General features: G+C 39.1%; 1 protein-coding gene across 1 annotated transcript in view; it reads left to right on the forward strand.

Annotated features, from left to right (window-relative positions):
- The window catches only part of LOC126194885 (oxysterol-binding protein-related protein 6-like), a 277,022-nt gene that overhangs the window by 165,984 nt on the left and 90,703 nt on the right, over window positions 1-20,335 (forward strand). Inside the window, exon 10 of the mRNA XM_049933235.1 lies at window positions 13,539-13,792. Within this exon, the coding sequence (XP_049789192.1) occupies window positions 13,539-13,792 (254 nt within the window). The remainder of the gene's footprint in view (window positions 1-13,538; window positions 13,793-20,335) is intronic.

A 20,335-nucleotide genomic window follows, 5' to 3' on the forward strand; every position in this document is an offset into this window, starting at 1 on the left:
AATCTTGATTTCAATGATTCGTAAAGTAACATGTGGTGTTTGGTGGAATTCCAAAGTATACTTTCGTAATACGAAAATATGCAGCGTACAGGTTGCTGCACATCAAAGATATTTCTAAGACGTGTCTTTTTCCCTGAGTTCAGTTTTCTAAAGTGCCAGAAAATTCTACGCCCATGTATAAAACCATAACCATTCAAACGATTGATAAGTTTTGCAGCTCCGAGGGAATATATACTGTCACTTAACATGGAAAAAGTGTGTTTCCACCCAGGAGAAAGAGTATTTTTAACCAGGAAATCCGCGAAAAATCCGAGAATTTTTTTTCCTTGTCCGCATATACACCCTGTCTTAGGCAGATAATCTGCAACTTGGAAAGGTTGACCATTTCAGCCATTTATGAATAAAGATTATTTGTTGCTCTGTTTTAGTGTATGATGACTCTGGCATCCAGTCGATTGTACAAATGGCATATACTGTCCTGAGATATGTTAGTCCACACCTGCTCAACCTGTTCACATAGAGTTCCTAGTTGATGTGTCACTTGAGTTACTTCTCATCCCATCATATCCCATACGTGCTCAATTGGAGACAAATCTGAAGATCATGCTGGCCAAAGAAGTTGCTGAATGTCTTGCAGATCACGTTGAATTTCTACGTTGCATGTGCATATGACCGTCACTTGCACGCAGGCAGAATTTGCTTTCATTGGTGAAGACTACAGCACGCTATTTCATATTTCAAGTGATCCTCTGATGGCACCAGTCGGACTGTGCGCGTTGATGCTGTGGGGTGAATGGAAGATGGGCTGGAGGCATGTATGCTCGTAGTCCCACTGCCGCTAACCAATTTGCAACAGTTTTTGTTGATACGTCTGAACTCAAAAGCCCTCATATCTGTGCTGTTGTAGCTGTACAATCTGCCACTGCTCCCCTTACAGTATGATGATCCTGGATGTCCAGATCATGCATGGCCAGGACCTTGTTTACAGGTGTGATAATGTTAATGTGACCACTGATACCAGCATTGTTGTGCAACTGACACAGCACATCCAATTTGTGTGTCAATTCTCTGAAAGGAACATTCCACCACTTGGAAGTCCATAACTTGACCCCTTTCAAACAAGTGCATCTCCGTGGCATGATTGCCTGCTTGCTTCATATGCTTGCACCACAGTGAGCTTTCTGGCTGCGAGCATTCCCTATTAATGAGTAGACGCTGGTGGCACTGTGATAACTATGCTGCTGTGCTCTGTATGGTGTTGAAACCATTATCAGTACATCTACTATTCTGCACGTGGCATATGTCATCGTCAGATCAAAATTGTCATCTTCTTTCTGGGTGTACTAGTCATTTACTTTATTTTATTTTCTGGCAGTGTATAGTTTCTTCATGATTTGAGTGAGCAAGAGGCACACAAGTCTGTAAGAAAAAATGGAAATTTCAAGCAGGAAACCAGTTGCAATTTGAGCCATATGTATTTGGTAATACATTTGTAAAGGTGAGGCCACATCCTGTGACGTGTGAATTTCAGCAAGTGTTGGCATACTATTCTAGGGTTATTTGAAAGTAACTCCTATTTACATCCCTGTGCTTCTATGTGTGGAAAAAAGTGGTCAAAGGTACTAGGTTATGACACAGGATTAATTTTGTACCAGGTGGTATCACAAGATTGCTCAAAAATAAGGGAATTTTATTCATAAATGTCAGACCCATAACATGATAGTTTTCAAGAAATCAAAGGAGTAGTGATTTTTATCTCTTCCAGATAAACTCTGCAGTGTTTCTTGCTTTAGGGTGCTTGTTTTTCAGTGTGATTTGCACTGCTGTAGTTTGATGAAATTCTTGACTGTGACTGTGCAAGTCTGTCAGACTTATTTTTTGTCTAGAGTCTGAAATAAGGCTGGAACTAAGAGCTTCAATATAACTTTAAATACTAGCAGATAAATACAAAGAGTTTCTTCAGTGACATTCTCCATATATTCTTCAAATGCAAGATCTTGAACACTTCTGAACAAATATTTCTCAATACAGGGACATCACATACATGACTCTCAAAATGAGAGATTGAATGTTTAGGCGTCATAAATTATTAAAATAAAAATGTGAAGGGGCGTTATAAGTAGTTAAATACGCAACAAAAGGAAAGAAAGAAAAACTTGCCATTATATCTATTTACCCACTATATTGCAGCATTCACACATGTAATCAGCACATTAATGGTAATATAATGTTGCACTATTTTTTTATTGTTACTTTAAAGTATTAAACAAAACCCTAACAGTACTTGATGTAAAAAAGAAAATGTTTCTTGAAAGTATGTGCATTATAATGTTTTATTGGCTTATTGAATGCTCAAGAAAACCAAATCCTTTTTTTTAAATTTTTGGGTGTCATTTTGAGTTTCCTGTCAGATAATACATTTGTAATAAAATAAAATAAAATAAAATAAAGATCGTTCAATATCTACAGAGGTAACTGGAGCAAATCTAAAACATTGGGCCATTGTAGGTTCCATTTCTACTGCAATAACATTTTCACCTTGTAGAACTTTTCAAACAAGATCAATATTTGGGTGTCAGAGTTTTACAATTTTCCTCAATTAATAAATCCCATTTCCCTGATACATTCTCCAGTTCTTACACTGCATCATCAACAATTTTCACTGACTTTGGCAAAAACTGCCGTGTTTCTTGAAGCCAAATTCGGGTGTAATGAAGGTTAAGTAATTTCTCACTTCCAAAAGCTCGAAGTTTCTTTACTACTATAATTGAAGATGTTCATTCTCCTGAGTGATACCCACCATAGTTATACTTAGGAAATCTGAAGCGAGCAAACTGCTGCTGAAATCCATATCCCCCATCTCATTATGATAGGTTGAGGGGGCAGAGGTATACCTTAAATGTCTGAATCCTTTATGGAGCTTTGACAAAGGTCTTCTTAATAAAGGAACTCAGTTCGTCAACACAGAGAAACAAACTTTGTATCTCTTCTGATTCACTGTGAAAACGTGAAGTATGTTTGGAAATAGCAGTTTTAAAGTTGTCCTAGTGGTTTTCTTGTGTGATAGTGTCCAAGATGAAATGTAATACATTCTCATATTGAATTTGTTAAGGTGGCAGTTCTGTAATGAATTGGTGAATAACTGTGCAATAGTTAAATTGTTAACTTTCTCCAGACTTTCGTGTTGTAAGCTGGGGTGCTTTTATTGATTCACCTTGCGAAGGATCTAATGGTCCAACAATGCCATTGGCAATGAAACATCCTGTCAGTTGGCTTGCCTACTGAAAACCAGATCTTTTTATTTTTTACTCTATCTTTATTGATTTTCATTACTTCATCATAACAATCAGTTGAGTAACCTTATTGCAAACTCGACTTACTCGGCACAGACTCATCCGTATGCATCTCCAGAAACTGTCTTGATGTGGGATACTGTAGTTTCCACAAAGGGATTGGCATCAATAAAAGCTTTGCACAAGTCAAATGAAAATTGCAGTTTTCAGCTTGATGTTGGAATTCCAGTTGGAAGCAAAGAAATCTTCTTTTCAATAGCCTTGGAAAGTGCAGATTGTTTTGTTGTACTGATATGTTGAGAAATGAAATATTTCTTTTCATAGTTCACTGGTTGCTTATATATGAGGTTCATTCAAATGAAACATGGTCAGTGTGTCTACCTTTGCCTCACATGGTAAGGTGGCACCACATAACTGTGGATATGGAGGCAACATCTATTGGTAGAGAGACTGACACGTGCGCACTGTTTGATGTTGTGTAGCACCAGTATGGTTTCACGCCAAAGAGGGGGAGATCACACAAGTTATTGTTCACTACCGAACATGCAGGCGAGTAAGCAGGAACAACAAGGTGTGATTCGACTTTTCACAGCGGAGGGAATTGGAGGCCGTGAAATGTATTGACAGATGAAGGCTGTGTACGGTGAGCACAGTCAGTCATTCAAGTGTTGTGGAGTGGCACAAACGATTCCTTGAGGGGCACGAGTCACTGGAAGATGATGCTTGTCCTGGACAGGCTAATTGTGTCACCACACCGGAAATGGTTGCGGAAGTGAATGGTTTAGTGTTGGACAACTGCAGAATCACTGTGGATGAGATCCATCGGTTACTTGGTATTAGTGTGTGGACCGCCCACACCATAATGCATCAACACTTGAACTTTCGAAAAATCTGTATGCAGTGGGTTCCCCACCAACTGACCACCAAACAGCACAATACTTGAATGATGCTGTCTTTGAGTCATCTGCAATGCTATCGTGAGGAGGAATACGGCTTTCTGTCGCGTGGTGTCATAATTTTGAACCATAAAGCAAGTATCAGAGCAAGCAGTGGAAACATGTGACTTCACCACCTCCAAAGAAATCAAAGGCTGTGCACACCAGTTCTGGTAAGGTCATGATGTCCTCCTTTTTTGACCACAAGGGTCCACTCCTTGTCTAGTTCCTGGAACGGGAAACCACCATCAATACCCAGCATTGTCAGGCCACTTTATAGAACCTTAGACGAGGCATAAAGTCTTAACACCGAGGCATGTTGTCCAATGGCGTTACCCTCCTGCATGATAATGCCCACCCACACACAGCCAATGCGGTGAAGACAACATTGCAGCAGTTTTGGTGGGAAGTGCTGGAACATCCACTGTACAGTCCCAGCCTTTCACCGTGTGACTTTCATGTGTTTGGACCTCTAAAACAAGCTATTCGCAGACATCTATTCGCAACGGACGACAAAGTGTGTGACTGGGTCCAGGCCTGTATCCTACAGCAGCCTACCAGCTTCTTCAAGGATGGAATAGACCGGCTAGTGTCGCAATGGGATAAATGTGCCAACAGTTTTGGCGACTATTTTTGAGTGTGTGTACTGTGTATAACTACATTTATGAGTTAATAAAATCGTTACCGTTATTTTACACTAGTGACTGGATTTTATTTGAATTCCCCTTATATTTTGTACTGAAGTACTTTACTGGCAATAGAAAATACCTCACATCCGAAAGTATTAATATAACTTGGCAGTTTACTACATTTACACTGAATTTTGACATGTTACTAAATACCTTGCACAGGAATGCTGCAGTGAAAACTGAAAGAAGAAACAAATTTAGAAAATTAATGAAATGATGTTTCAGCTCTGGCATTTATTGTTGCTTTTGAAGGAGGTATGATCCTATAGGAAGCCAAGTAAATATTAGTGATTATTAAAGCCCTTGTTTACTGTTATTTGTTTTTACAGCAACACTAATTGTTTTTAATAGTAAAGGAATAAATAATAATCACAAACACAACAAAAGCCATTTATTTCGGCAGTTAGGCACCTACATAAAAAAAGACAGGAAAGGACCACATAAAACTGGTACATTTCAATCACAAAAAGTAAATCATACAATCACATTCAAACTGAAAATTGATTTAACACATTTATAAAGGCATTCTGCCAAAGTTTAGTCTCTGTTCATAAATAAAAACGCCAGATTGACTGTTTGACACATGTATTTTGCTTCAATTACTTTTCACATTATCATCAATTGCTCTTGCTCCAAAGCCAAAGCACTGCTGCCACCTGCGGGCAATGATCCATGGAGCGTTCATCAACATCCCAACAGACATTTCCACTTGTGAAAGTAGAATGATCATTGTTTGCATCTTGAAGACCCACAACATTCCTTGAGATGAGATGACTTGCCACATGAAAAACGTATACCAAAACAGTTGTGTTCTCCTAAATATTAAATTATGATGCCATTTCGTAATTTTCAAGCATCATTCATAGGCAAGGTAGACGTAGGTCTGCATCACACTTCTGAAGTGATAGGTAACACCACAACTTCAGGGGGAAGACCTGTGTCAACTGGATGAAAGCCAAGTGGAACAAGGCATGTGTAGGGAATGGAACCTGCCATGAAATCTATTCATTGTTATTTAAAATTTAAGAAATTTTTTTGAGAAAAAGGAAAAAAAGGTAATAAGCGTTTGTTCCAACCTTCTTTGATAATAAGTGCTGGCTGTGTTTTTTGTATGCTCTTCTCACAAAATGTATTATCCATTTTTTAGTGAATGTGAACTTTTTTTAGAAAGTGATACACTACAAGTTGTACAAATTTGAAAAATGACATATTTCAACTGCCAAGAGTTACTGATAAATAAATCTTTATTCACAATTACTTTCAGTCTTAAGATGATCATGATGTATTGTGTCTGGCAAGGAAGAGAACACACGAGATACATTTCATGTTTAACTGTTAATATAATTCTACATGGTGTACGTCCTCACAAAACCTCTCATAATACGATGACACATACCGGTACATGTTTATAGTCATTTATGGTATTGTTCATAACAATATTAAAACTGTTCTGTCAAATAGGATAGAGTCCATCCTGCGTCACTGAAGTTAGAGCAAAAAATGAAGTGTTCTCATATGTATAACAAAATACTTAAATATAATGCTTTTGTATAGTGTTACCTGCCATCAGTAGTGTACAAATACAAACATTATGCAAACACATGATATTTAAGTTTTTCATTGCATGTATGAACATTGTCAGCCCCATTACTTTGTTTTGTACACTTAATTTCAATGACATGGTATGGATTTTATGTTACTTGGTGCCACAGATTTAATACTGCTTTGGAAGCTGTTATAAATGACTAAATGTGTATGTGGCATTGTATTTAAGCGTGTCTCATGTGTTCTCTCCCTTGGTATAAAGAATACTTGACGATCCAGAATGAGATTTTCACTCTGCAGCGGAGTGTGATATTAAACTTCCTGGCAGATTAAGCACCTGCTTGTGAAAGGCAAAGGTCCTGAGTTCGAGTCTCAGTCCGGCCCACGGTTTTAATCTTCCCGGAAGTTTCAATACTTCACGATGGTTTGACGATAGAAACAGATTGTGAGTAAAGAATTGTCATCGTAACTGCAGTCTGCTTCAGATCTCCTATTCAGCAAGCTATGTAAATTTAAATATTAACTGTGTTTTCCTTACATGTCACTTCTTTTTCAGTGTGTTTTTGCTTTTAGGAAGCTTTAATTTTCAAGTACTAGTAATAGTGTTCCATAGATTTAGTTTTTGTTTTGAACACAGTCCAGAGACAGTTAGTGCTTATTTTCATTGTTTCCAACAAGAAGTGTCTAGTAACCACAGTTTAGTCAGCTATCAGCCACCTTTAGTGAATTAGCAGTCTAGTTAAAAGTTGATTACTTAACTCTACAGTAAATTGTAGATTTCCAAGGATGGATAGGATGTGTGACTGCTGTGTACAGATGCAGGAGGAGCTGGCCACTGTTCGCGAACAGCTGAACGTGCTGATGGCCATGGTCAGCCATCTTCAGGCTGCTGCCTCGGAGTGTAGTGGCAGTGGGGAGTCTGGTGCATCGCATTTTACACCCCAGGTGTTACATGCTTCACCCACGGTCCCTGCTGTCGAGACATCTTCACGAGTACTGGACGCGGTTGGGCCACCGTCTCCCCAAGGGGAGTGGCGGATTCAGCGACATTCACGTCGCACAAGGTGGAGGGTCAATGTGGAGGTTGGCTGTGTGTCATCGCCCACTCTGCCTGCGAGTGGACATATGGCCGCTCCTTCAGCAAGGTCTGAGCAGGCACACGGGGGGGGGTTATTAGTAATTGGTAGCTCCAATGTTAGGCGGGTGATGGAGCCCCTTAGGGAAATAGCGGAAAGGTCAGGGAAGAAGGCCAGTGTTCACTCTGTCTGCTTGCCGGGGGGTCTCATCCGAGATGTGGAGGAGGCCCTGCCAGCGTCGATAGAGAGCACTGGGTGACCCAACTGCAAATTGCTGCTCATGTCAGCAATAATGACTCCTGCCATCTGGGTTCAGAGGTCATCCTCAGTTCATACAGGCAGTTGGCGGAGTTGGTAAAGGCGGAAAGCCTCACTCGTGGGGTGGAATCTGAGCTAACTATTTGTAGTGTCACCCCCAGAACTGATCGCGGTCCTCTGGTTTGGAGCTGAGTTTAAGGCTTAAACCAGAGGCTCATATGACTCTGTGGAGATCTGGGGTGCAAATTTCTTGACCTCCGCTATCGGGTGGAGAAATGGTAGTGTCCCCCTGAATAGGTCAGGCGTGCACTACATGCAGGAAGCAGCTACAAGGGTAGCGGAGTATGTGTGGAGTGCACATGTGGGTTTTTTAGGTTAGGAATTCCTTCCCTAGGCCTGACAAGATGCCTCCTGAGATGCGACAAGGTAGCAGTAGGCAAAACACAACAGGGAATGACAGTATTAATGTGGTAATAGTAAACTGGAGGAGCGTCTATAGAAAGGTCCCAGAACTGATCTCATTAATAAACGGTCACAATGCCCACAAAGTACTAGTGACTGAAACCAGATGTAAAGAGTAATGAAATTTTATACTCAGATTAGAATGTATACCGCAGAGACATGCTGGACGGTGAAGGGGGAGGTGTGTTTATAGCAATAAAAAGTGCAATAGTATTGAGGAAAATTGATGGAGATCCGAAATGTGAAATAATTTGGGTGAAGGTCACAGTTAAAGCAGGCTCAAACATGGTAATGTGATGTCTCTATAGGCCCCCTGGCTCAGCAGCTGTTGTGGCAGAACACCTGAAGGAAAATTTGGAAAATATTTTGAGTAGATTTCCCATCCATGTTATAGTTTTGGGTGGAGATTTAATTTACCAGATATAGACTGGGAGTCTCAGATGCTTATAATGGGTGACAAGGACAAGAATTCAGAGAAATTTTTTTAAGTGCATTATCTGAAAACTACCTTGAGCAGTTAAACAGAGAACTGACTCGTGGCGATAACATATTAGACCTTCTGGTGACAAACAGACCCGAACTGATTGAAACAGTTAACACAGAACAGGGAATCAGCGATCATAAAACGGTTACAGCATCGTTGATTTCAGCCGTAAATAGAAATATTAAAAAAGGTAGGAAGATTTTTCTATTTAGCAAAAGTGACAAAAAGCAGATTTCAGAGTATTTGATGGCGCAACACAAAAGTTTTATCTCAAGTGCAGATAGTGTTGAGGATCAGTGGACAAAGTTCAGAACCATCATGCAGCATGCATTAGATGTGTATGTGCCAAGCAAGATTGTAAGAGATGGAAAAGAGCCACCGTGGTACAAAAACTGAGTTAGAAAACTGCTACGGAAGCAAAGGGAACTTCACAGCAAACATAAACATAGCCAAAGCCTTACAGACAAACAAAACTTATGTGATGTGAAATGTAGTGTGATGTGAAATGCGAGAAGCATTCAACGAATTTGAAAATAATGTTCTATGTACTGACTTGGCAGAAAATCCTAAGAAATTTTGGTCTTATGTCCAAGCGGTAGGTGGATCAAAACAGAATGTCCGGACACTCTTTGACCAAAATGGTAGTGAAACAGAGGATGACAGACTAAAGGGTGGAATACTAAATGTCTTTTCCAAAGCTGTTTCACAGAGGAAGACTGCACTGTAGTTTCTTCTCTAGATTGTCGCACAGATGACAAAATGGTAGATATCGAAATAGATGACAGAGGGATAGAAAAACAATTAAAATTGCTCAAAAGAGGAAAGGCCTCTGGACCTGATAGGATACCAGTTCGATTTTACAAGGAGTATGCGAGGGAACTTTCCCCCCTTCTCGCAGTGGTGTACCGTAGGTCTGTAGAAGAGTGTAGCTTTCCAGAAGATTGGAAAAGGGCACAGGTCATCCCTGTTTTCAAGAAGGGACGTCGAACAGATGAGCAGAACTATAGACCTATATCTCTAACATTGATCAGTTGTAGAATTTTGGAACACGTATTATATTCGAGTATAATGACTTTTCTGGAGACTAGAAATCTACTCTGTAGGAACCAGCATGGGTTTCGAAAAAGACGATTGTGTGAAACCCAGCTCCATGAGACTCAGAGGGCCATAGACACGGGTTCCCAGGTAGATGGTGTGTTTCTTGACTTCGGCAAGGGATTTTATACAGTTCCCCACAGTCATTTAATGAAAAAAAGTAAGAGCAAATGGACTATTAGACCAATTGTGTGATTGGATTGAAGAGTTCCTAGATAACAGAACGCAGCATGTCAATCTCAATGGAGAGAAGTCTTCCGAAGTAAGAGTGATTTCAGGTGTGCCGCAGGGGAGTGTCATAGGACCATTGCTATTCACAATATATATAAATGACCTTGTGGATAACATCAGAAGTTCACTGAGGCTTTTTGTGAATGATGCTGTAGTATATCAAGAGGTTGTAACAATGGAAAATTGTACTGAAATGCAGGAGGATCTGCAACGAATTGACACTTGATGCAGGGAATGGCAGTTGAATCTCAATGTAGACAAGTGTAATGTGCTGCGAATACATAGAAAGAAAGATCCTTTATCATTTAACTACAATATAGCAGGTCAGTGACTGGAAGCAGTTAATTCATATATTATCTGGGAGTAGGCATTAGGAGTGATTAAAAATGGAATGACCATATAAAATTAATTGTCAATAAAGCAGATGCTGAACTGAGATTCATTGGAAGAATCCTAAGGAAATGCAGTCCGAAAACAAAGGAAGGAGGTTACAGTACACTTGTTCGCCCAGAAGCGAGAGAGAAGAACCAACAGAGAGCAGAGTGATCCAGTACAGGATCATTTAGTAATTTTGAAACAGTTATGGAGATGATAGATAAACTTAAGTGAAAGACTCTGCAAGAGAGACGCTCAGTAGCTCGGTACAGGCTCTTGTTGAAGTTTCGAGAACATACCTTTACTGAGAAGTCAAGCAGTATATTGCTCCCTCCTTCGTATATCTCGCGAAGAGACCATGAGTGTAAAATTGGAGAGATTAGAGCCCACACAGAGGTATACTGACAATCTTTCTTTCCACAAACAATATGAGACTGAAATAGAAGGGAGAACCGATAGAGTTACTCAAGGACCCTCCGCCACACACCGTCAGGTGGCTTGTGGAGTATGGATGTAGATGTAGATTCATCAGCAGCTCTTAGCAGTGTAAATTTGACATTATTCAACAAAAAGTGTTAAGCAATTATTGCCTCCATCTCCCCTCTTCTCACTCCCCACTCCCCAGTACGCCTCTGCCTCTGTTTCATGAAAACTCACTTGTTCACAAGTCCTGTTCATGTTGTGGTAAGCCTTCAGAGCAGAGTCTGTCATACTATATTTATTGTAAAAGCAGAGAAATCATCTGCATCCAGCAAACTAAAAGAAAGCCATTTTTCCTGCACCCAGATATTTCCTACTTCCCACACGATGCAAAGCAAGCTGGGTTTCTGTTTATGAAGACACTCCTCTTGGTGATTGATTTCAATGTGTACTATGCCTGTGATAACATGGTGTGAAATATTGAGGCTGACAGCTGATTACGTGTGAGGCAACAGTTCTTTATGTATCTCTTGAAGAATTTTGAGAAGGGTGTGCAAGCTTTGCTTATTTTAGTGATTTTTTGTTAATACTTATTGTGTATTAATCTAAGATGGGCCATTAATTGAACACTCAAAAACTGTATTATATGTCTTTTCTGGTGTTGTGTGTGTGTGTGTGTGTGTGTGTGTGTGTGTGTGTGTGTGTGTGTGTGTGTGTGTGTGTGTGGTAAGTGCAGAACTCTTTTGGTCAGTTTTCATATCCAGCTCTATAAAACAAGATAATGTATTTTATGAGAAAAAACTTAAAAACCAAAACAAAAAATGCAGTCTGCACACACAAACAAACATGTATGGTGAAAGTTCACACACTCGTACACTAATCACTTATCCTTATTTTACATAAAGTTTATCTTGATTAAAATAACAATAAATAAATTTCATGGCAGCTTCCATTCTCTTACCAAAAATAAAAGAATATTGTAGCAAGTTTGATTTAAACCCATGAGCACAGAAAGTTGATTGATCTCATTGCAATCTTTATATCAATTGGCTATCACCACACTTCTCATTTAGCAAATACCTTGATGCAAAACTGTTGGTTTGTGTGATTCACTTTTGCAAATACAATTTCCACATAGTTGGAAACTGATCCTTCATCCTGTATCCTGCCCATCTTGTGAGGCCACTTTGTAACATGTGTAAGAACTTATCGATGAAAATATTAATATAAGTTTTGATAACTTCAGTACTTCCTGTTTGTTCTCATAGAAATTTGTGTATCATCATTTGTAAATGGCTGAATTTTCATAAAGTTTGTGTGTGTTGGATCCCCCACTGGTTGACTTCAGAGCACAAATGGAAGAGATTGGGCTTAACAATGCAGCACCTAATGGGTTACACTGAAGCAGCAGTTTATTTCCTAAGATGGACCATCTCATGGGCCAAATCATGGATTGACCATTACTATCCTGACTAATGGAATGGAAGAATCCTTCATCTCTAGAAAACAAGTTCAAATGGTTCTTTCAGCATGCAAGGTTATGAAGATTGTATCTTGGGATATGCTGGGTGTGTTATTGCTGAAATTCCAGCCTTGTCGGGAGACTGTTAATACTGTATCATACTATGTCACTCTGCTATAATTATGATAGGCCGTATGCCACAAATTACCTGGACTTCAGACAACAGGCATTATTGCAAACATACATTCATTGAGAACACTTGGAACATCCACTTTACAGCCTCAACATAGCTTCCATGAGTTTCATCTGTTTGTACCTCTTGAAAATTATCTGGATTGAAAGCACTTTGAAAACGTTGAAGCCTGTAGCTCAAGAGGCCACTTATTGGGGTGCAACCAGCTGTTATGAGAATTATTTATTACAAGCCTTCAGTGCCTTGTCAAACAATGAGACGTGTTTGAATTTACGTGGTGATTATGTTGAAAAGCAAAATAAATTTCAAGCTACTATTTGCAGCACTGGTGTTACTATCCTATTTTTGTATAAGAATAACAATTAATATAATCTATTTCCAATTGCCAGTTATTCTTCCAATAAGACAAAATTTCTTGAATTAATGACCCTTCTTGCTATCACTGCATGTGTGGAAATGTGTGTAGCAACGTCTACTTCCACTAAATTCATAAAACAATGTTTTACTTTACATATGTTGTTAATCATGCATATTTCTTTTTATTTGTACTTAAGTTAATTGACTGAGTGCCCTGCCATGCCCTTCTTTTTGACCTACAAATCTAAGTGTGAAATTCAAGTTTCCTTTCTGATAGGCCCATAGCATGTGTGAGGCCGAAGAATGACATATTACTTAAATTCTTCCAAGCTTTTGCTGTTTTTTTATTGGCACTGTAATAACTGATTGTGTTACCATCTTATGATAAACATACAACAAATTAATAAAGTGTTAATAAAAAACAGCAAAAATTTGGACAAATTTATGTAATAATTTGTGTGTATCAACAGTACTGAATATTTCATCTTCTGGCCAGAAGTGCTGCCTGCCAGAATGTTTTTTATCTTCTTTGTTACGTATGCAAATCACTAGGTGTGACAGGGAGCATTTTTTGTAATTTCTGTAGCCTTCTGTAATCGAGATTAAGATGACAAGATATGATGAATAGGTTGGTTTTGTTCGTAATGTGTGCTCCGTATACAGTTCACAGCAGCCTCAAGTCAGCCTTGTACACTTTGTCCACTGAGCGTGACCGACTGAAATCTGCTCTCGAGTCTGACAGCAGTGGATCTCTAAATGCGAGCAGCATGGCGACATCTGGAAGTGGAATGGTTGCAGCTCTTCGAACGTCTCTGAGTCAGGCAATACAGCAAAATGGGGAATTACGCCAACGACTGCAACGTATTCATGATGTCGCAGATCTGAGTGACCTCTCCTCAATAGGACCTGCTTCTGAGGTAATTAATACACTAATTTGTGTGCTCTACATAGTGCTGGTTTTACTGGAAAGGAATCGAGGAAGAAAATTATGACATTTCTGCTCTTTTGAGTTTTAAATTGTATGTGAAAACACCTACCTGCGAGGAAGACTTTACCATTTGTGCCAGCGCAAGTGCTGTCACTCAGAAGATACCCATATGTTGAAAACTTTGGTGACATCAAAACCTAATTCTCAAGTTAAGGCATTTAATTGTGTTTCTTTCGCTGTTTTGAACACATTTGTACACTGTCCAATCATACTGTCACCATGTGTCAGAAGTGTGAATAACCACCTTTTGCAGCATGGAGTGCTGCAAGATGTGCAGGAAGAGTGTTAGTGAAGTTCTGGAGGGTACTGAAAGGGATGTGGTGTCATGGAGACTCCAGTGCTGTGGTCAGTTACACTAGGTTTCTCGACAGTCCTACAGATTCTCAATTGGGTTTAAACCTGGGGAGTTTGGTGGCCAGGGGAGTATGGTAAACTCATCCTGGTGCCCTTCGAACTGTGCACATGCACTGCCAGCTGTGTGACATGTTTCATTGTCCTGCTCTGGTAGATGCCATTGTGCTGAGGAAAAATAAACTGCATGTATAGGTGGATGTGGTCCCAGAGGATAAATGCATGGTTGTGTTGATCCAGTGCACATTCCAGAATGAAGAGATCACCAAGTGAATACCACAAAAACATTCCCCAGACCTTAACACTTTATCTGTCGGCTAGGACCGTTACGAGATGTTTACTTGATGTTTCACACCGTACATGCCAATGGCCATCTGTTCAATGGAGGATAAAGTGTGATTCATCCAAAAAGGCCACCTTTTGCCACTCAATGGACATCCAGTTGCGGTGTTGGCATGTAAATTCTACCCTTCGTCACTGATGAACAGCTGTCAGCATGGGTGCGTGAACCAGGTGCCTGCCATGGAGGCCCATTTACAGAAACATTTGCTGAACTGTCATTGAGGATACATTGTTGGTAGTGACTTGGTTCACCTGGACAGTCAGTTGCTCAACAGTTGAATGTCTATTCACCCGTCCACATCTCCCCAGCTATTGCTCATTCCTGTCATCTGTGGCCTGTGGTGCACCACAGTTGCCATGTTGCCAGTTTAGATAGTGCATTTTACTGTTCACATTATACTCTAACATGACCGTATGCAAACAGTATGCAAACTTGGCCAGTTCCGAAATTCTCTCACCCTTGGCCTGAAAGCCAATGATCATGGCCTTTTGGACAGCAGATAAATTACTCCTTTCCACATTACAACAATGAGTGCACTGTTTTCTGCGTCGGTTCAACATTCTTTATATGCCCTCCACTACCAATGGAGCCACCTGCTGTCTGTGAATGATTATTGCACATTTATGTTGAACATAGGCAGAGGTCACATTAATTTGAACATAGGCAGAGGTCACATTAATGTGGCTGGACCATTTATAATATAGCAGTTTCATAATGAAACAGTCACTTTATTTCTTGAGTGACAGAATATCGGGCACACTTTTGAGATTTAATTCCTGATAGAGAGGAATACAAACATAGTGGTAAACTGTTGGCTCCTAGTTATTAAATGCTGTGCACGGTTATCCTCCACTGGTTCAAGTAGTTCATGTCAGCTAAATGTGAGAGGTTTGTGGCCTTCCCATTAGATGATAGATTAAGTAAGTTTAAGCAGATCATTAACTTTTTTTCTTCTTACAGTCCTAAACATAATGCCTCTTATTATCCTTTGTGGTAATTCTGTTAGCTAAAAAGATCTGTCCAACAGTCCACTTTTTGTGGTGTTGTAGGATATGTTAAATAAAAATACCAAACATGGATACATTAGCATCACTGATCTGTGGTAGATTGTAAAATTGTCTTTTATTCTTTCTGTTGTCTACAAAAGCAGCGTATGCATAAGGCATTGGTCAAGACGGTATATAAGTATTTGTGATTTTTATGCATACTTATTTAAGATTACAATAATACATTTCATACATTAAATATTTATTTAGCGTACTTCACAAATTTAAGCATTCTTCTATGGAGGAAAAGCAGTGATGCTGTAATTATGACTTTTAAAAATTTTCTGAATGTTCTGACCCCAGTTATTACTTTTGTATATTCGAGAATTTTTTTATAAAGTTTTAACTTCCGTGTGGAAAGTACAGTTTTGACACAGGGATATGTTGATTTGGTCACATGTAAGTTTTTGTTTTGTGTGGTAAAGTGATAACAAATATAAAATTTTTTAATAATCTTCAGTCCTTACCTGTTACATTTATGTAGATACACGGTAAAGGAGGAATGCCAGTACCAGTACCCTTTTTTGCACTTTGAAAGAGCTGATAACCGCTTTACTTTTTCCCCAGAAAGTGACCCAATATTTAAGGGGGGAAGTCACATTAAGAGGTTCAAAAAAGCAGATTTTTTAAAAATTGCATAAATCGTTAGCCTAACTATCCAAGAATATTCTGTCAAAATTTCAAGGCGAAATTCACATTCATTTAGATTTTATGAGCATAGAACCGAGTGCACATCAGGTACAGGCTCGTGCACAGATTTGTCAAGGGATGAATTACTGGACAGATGTTTAGGCGGCCACATACAAACTGCAAATGAAAGTTTTAGTTCCACTATTTGGCTATTAGCACCTAAACACTTGCAGTCTGTACTAAAAGTCATGGAATTGGCATTGTATTTAGCAGCGGGCTTATTCAGTGAAGGAAATTCATCCCTTCTGATGGTCATGAATGAGGCAGGAATTGTAACAGGCACGCAAAGCTTCAATTATGCCAAACAAATGGATAACCAGTGCGTGAGCTGGCAGAATAAATGTAGTTCATTGGAATGAAGGCTATGAGGAGGAAGGCGGCTTACTATATGGTGATGGAATCGCAGATTTTTATCTTGCAATGACTTTTTTCACATTTGGATGCAGTCTAACTCAGGAAGTATAGAACTGTTCATTTTGAAAATTGACAGTATGATTCTTTATAAAATTATGAATTATATGAACCAACTTGTGAGATGATATCATGACTTTGAGGGTATTTTTCTTTGCATAATTAGAGGGAAAAAATCATGAAAATCAAAGTAAATTGTTGCAGCACCTACAAAATTTAATTTTTTTCGTTATTTTCACCTGCATTGAGGTCCATATTCTCGGAAAATAAATTATTAATGTAAAACAAAACCTTTTCGATTTCAGATGAGAATCAGAATTGCTACACTTCACGCGGTTGTAGAACTATACTCACAACCTTCATCAGACATCACAGTGTAACTTTGTTATTTTTGGCTAAAATTAACCAAAAAAGTTCACAAAAACTGTTCGAAGTATGAATGAAATGATGTCAAAATTTGATTAAATTCTAATTAATTCTTCCGATCCAAAAAAAGTCTCGAAAAATCAGTGTGAATCAGGCTCCTAATGCGGTTTCCCCCCTTAAGGCAAGAATGAAAGTAGGCATGATATGTATTCATCATTGTTTTCTCACTGCAGCAGGATTTTAGTGAACACAAAACGTAACCTGGCTTGCTCAGTTTTGTGTTGAGGTACTCAATATGTGTATTTCATTTTGCATTGCTTTGCAACTGCAGTCCTAAGAATTTGATTTCTGTACTATTAACGACAAGCTCATTGTTGATAGACACAAACTGAACGTACATATCCTTTTGCGGTCATTGTGGAATTTTAGTGCATCAGTTTTTGTACTATTTATGTCAAGTTGATTGTTATGTGTCCAGTTGCTAAGTTGTTTTGAGACTGGTTCCTGTTATTCTTCCTTATTTTCTCCTTTTAATGGAATTATGGAGTCTTCAGCAGATATGATCATTTTATTAGCATCCACTTTAAGGAAGGAACAGAAGAGGTCCGTTTACTGATCCTTGGGATGCACCATATTTAGTTAGTTTATAGCTGTAAAATTGTTTAGAAATAGTTTGTAAACTGACATTTGTGTGCTTGATAATACATGTTCTTGCTTATGATTGCTCAGGAAAGAATTGATCCAGTTGTTGAACAGACGTCAAATACTCTATTTTTCAAGTTTTTACAGCAGAGGCTTATGATCTGCTGTATCAAAAGCTTTCGATGGGTCAATGAGTAGGGACAGGAAAATTTTGTGAAAGTGGTAACATGAAAAATAATGTGAGACTTGCAGTTTTTAGTGAAATAACGTGAAGTCTGTGATGCTTACACGATAACACAAAATTTGTAATTTTGGAGTGCAAAAACGTTATAAATCTCAGGATGACAGTTCACTAATATTCTTAAGTGATCCTTACCAAATGTTAAAATTGCATTTTGACTTCTAATCTCCTAAAGGCTGAGCTTCATATCTGATCTTAAAATAATGGTTAATTTGCCACAAACAAACTTTGGTGTGGCGAAGAAAATAGCTCTGAATTTGGCAAAAATAAAACCTGAATTTGGCAAAAAACTATACCAAATTTGGCAAAATAAATAACACTAAATTTGGCCATAAAATAAAACAATTTTTTCCTGCATCTATCAGTAAATACTCTTGTTAATTCCTGTTTCCTGTCTGTATGCTATTGATGCACTCACAAATGGCCGTTGTTGTTCACCTCATATTTCTGAATTGATGTTGTTCATTACATAGGTTACTGTATTTTTTTAAATTTCTTTTCTTAGTATTTTGTAATATTTTGCATAATACGTATGTAATTCGGGTGAGGAGTTTTTCATGTTATATATTTTATGAAGTCTTTTTTTTTCTGGAATGAAAACTTTCTTCCCCTTGTGACCCAACAGGTTGTTTTAAAATTACAGTTTCTGTGGAAATGCAATTTGAAAGAAATAGGTTATTGTATCAATGAAAGTGTTGAATTTTTCTTTTATGTCACTGTTTTTGTAAATATGTGACCATTGTTCTTTCTACTCAAGTAGTTCGTTATCCTGGCTATAGCTCCTACATGTGGTTCTTAAAAGCTTTTTCTTAGCAATAATGCCTTTTATTTTCAGACTTAGTATTTTAGCAAAATGGCCACTAAAGCCTGCATTCAAAATTTTTAGTGAAGTGAACTTTTAGCACATCTTGAGTAGAAACTGATCTAGATCTGTTTCGCAAATGTGTGCTATGTGGGTAGCAGCTTTTACTTCAATCCTTAAGCTGGATGATGTAGCAAGATTCAAAAGGTCCTCACTGTATCTACTTTTTGTGAGGAAATTCGTGTTGAAGTCACCACAGATTACACAGTGCTGCATTTTAAAACTTTGGAGCTATGCTTTACAACTGTCAGCTAATTTTTAAACAATGTAATGTAATTAGATAGATAAAATAAATCTACTTCCTAAGTGGTGGCAGGAGAACACGCACTTAAAAGAAGTTCATACTTATACACACATCAAAAAAAGTTTTGCATCACCCTGGTTCCCAGAACTTCTGAAGAAGACATTGACAGAGATGTCACTAAAGCCGCCCAGAGATGTAAACAACTATGCATGAGCCACACCTATTAGACGGACAGGGTCCAACAGCCAATCAGTTCCAATCATTCCACCAGGAAGGAGGTACAAGACTCTTGTTGTCTGTAGTTCAACCATGCCTGGACAGTCAATAGCACAGTTTGAATGTGTCCACATTGTTACTTTGTACCAGGTAGGGCTCTCAACAAGGGAAGTGTCGTGGGGTCTCGGAGTGGATCAAAGTGATGTTGCTCGGACATGGAGGAGATACAGAGAGACAGGACCTGTTGATGACATGCCTCACTCAGGCCATCCAAGGGCTACTGCTGCAGTGGATGACTTCTACCTATGGATTATGGCTTGGAGGAACCTTGACAGCAATGCTACCATGTTGAATAATGCTTTTCGTGCAGCCACAGGACATCATGTTACGACTCAAACTGTGCGCAATAGGCTGCATGATGCGCAACTTCACTCCCGACGTCCATGGCGAGGTCCATCTTTGAAACCACGACGCCATGCAGTGCGGTACAGATGGGCCCAACAACATGCCAAATGGACTGCTCAGGCTTTGAAAAGGGCTGTTTATGGACGACGTCACCCACCAACCACTCTGAGGGATCTGTGCTGAATCGCTATTGAGGAATGGGACAATCTGGACCAACAGTGCCTTGATGAACGTGTGGATAGTATGCCACGACAAGTACAGGCATGCATCAATGCAAGAGGACATGCTACTCGGTAATAGAGGTACCGGTGTGTACAACAATCTGGACACCACCTCTAAAGGTCTCACTGTATGGAGTTCCAACATGCAATGTGTGGTTTTCATGAGCAATAAAAAGGACAGAAGTAATGTTTATGTTGATCTGTATTCCAGTTTTCTGTACAGCTTCCGGAACTCTCGAAACCAAGGTGATGCGAACCTTTTTTTGATGTGTGTGTAAGCTTTTGGCACCAGTGGCTCCCTATTCTGGCTGAAGGGTTGAAGGGGAAGGAAGAGGGGTGAAGGAAAAGGACTGGAGAGGCTTAGTAAAAGGGATAGATTTTGGAAAAGTCACCCAGAACTGGTGTTCAGGGGAGAGTTACTGGAGGGGATGAGA

This window comes from Schistocerca nitens, chromosome 7, assembly GCF_023898315.1.
Source record: "Schistocerca nitens isolate TAMUIC-IGC-003100 chromosome 7, iqSchNite1.1, whole genome shotgun sequence".
Classification (NCBI taxonomy): domain Eukaryota; kingdom Metazoa; phylum Arthropoda; class Insecta; order Orthoptera; family Acrididae; genus Schistocerca; species Schistocerca nitens.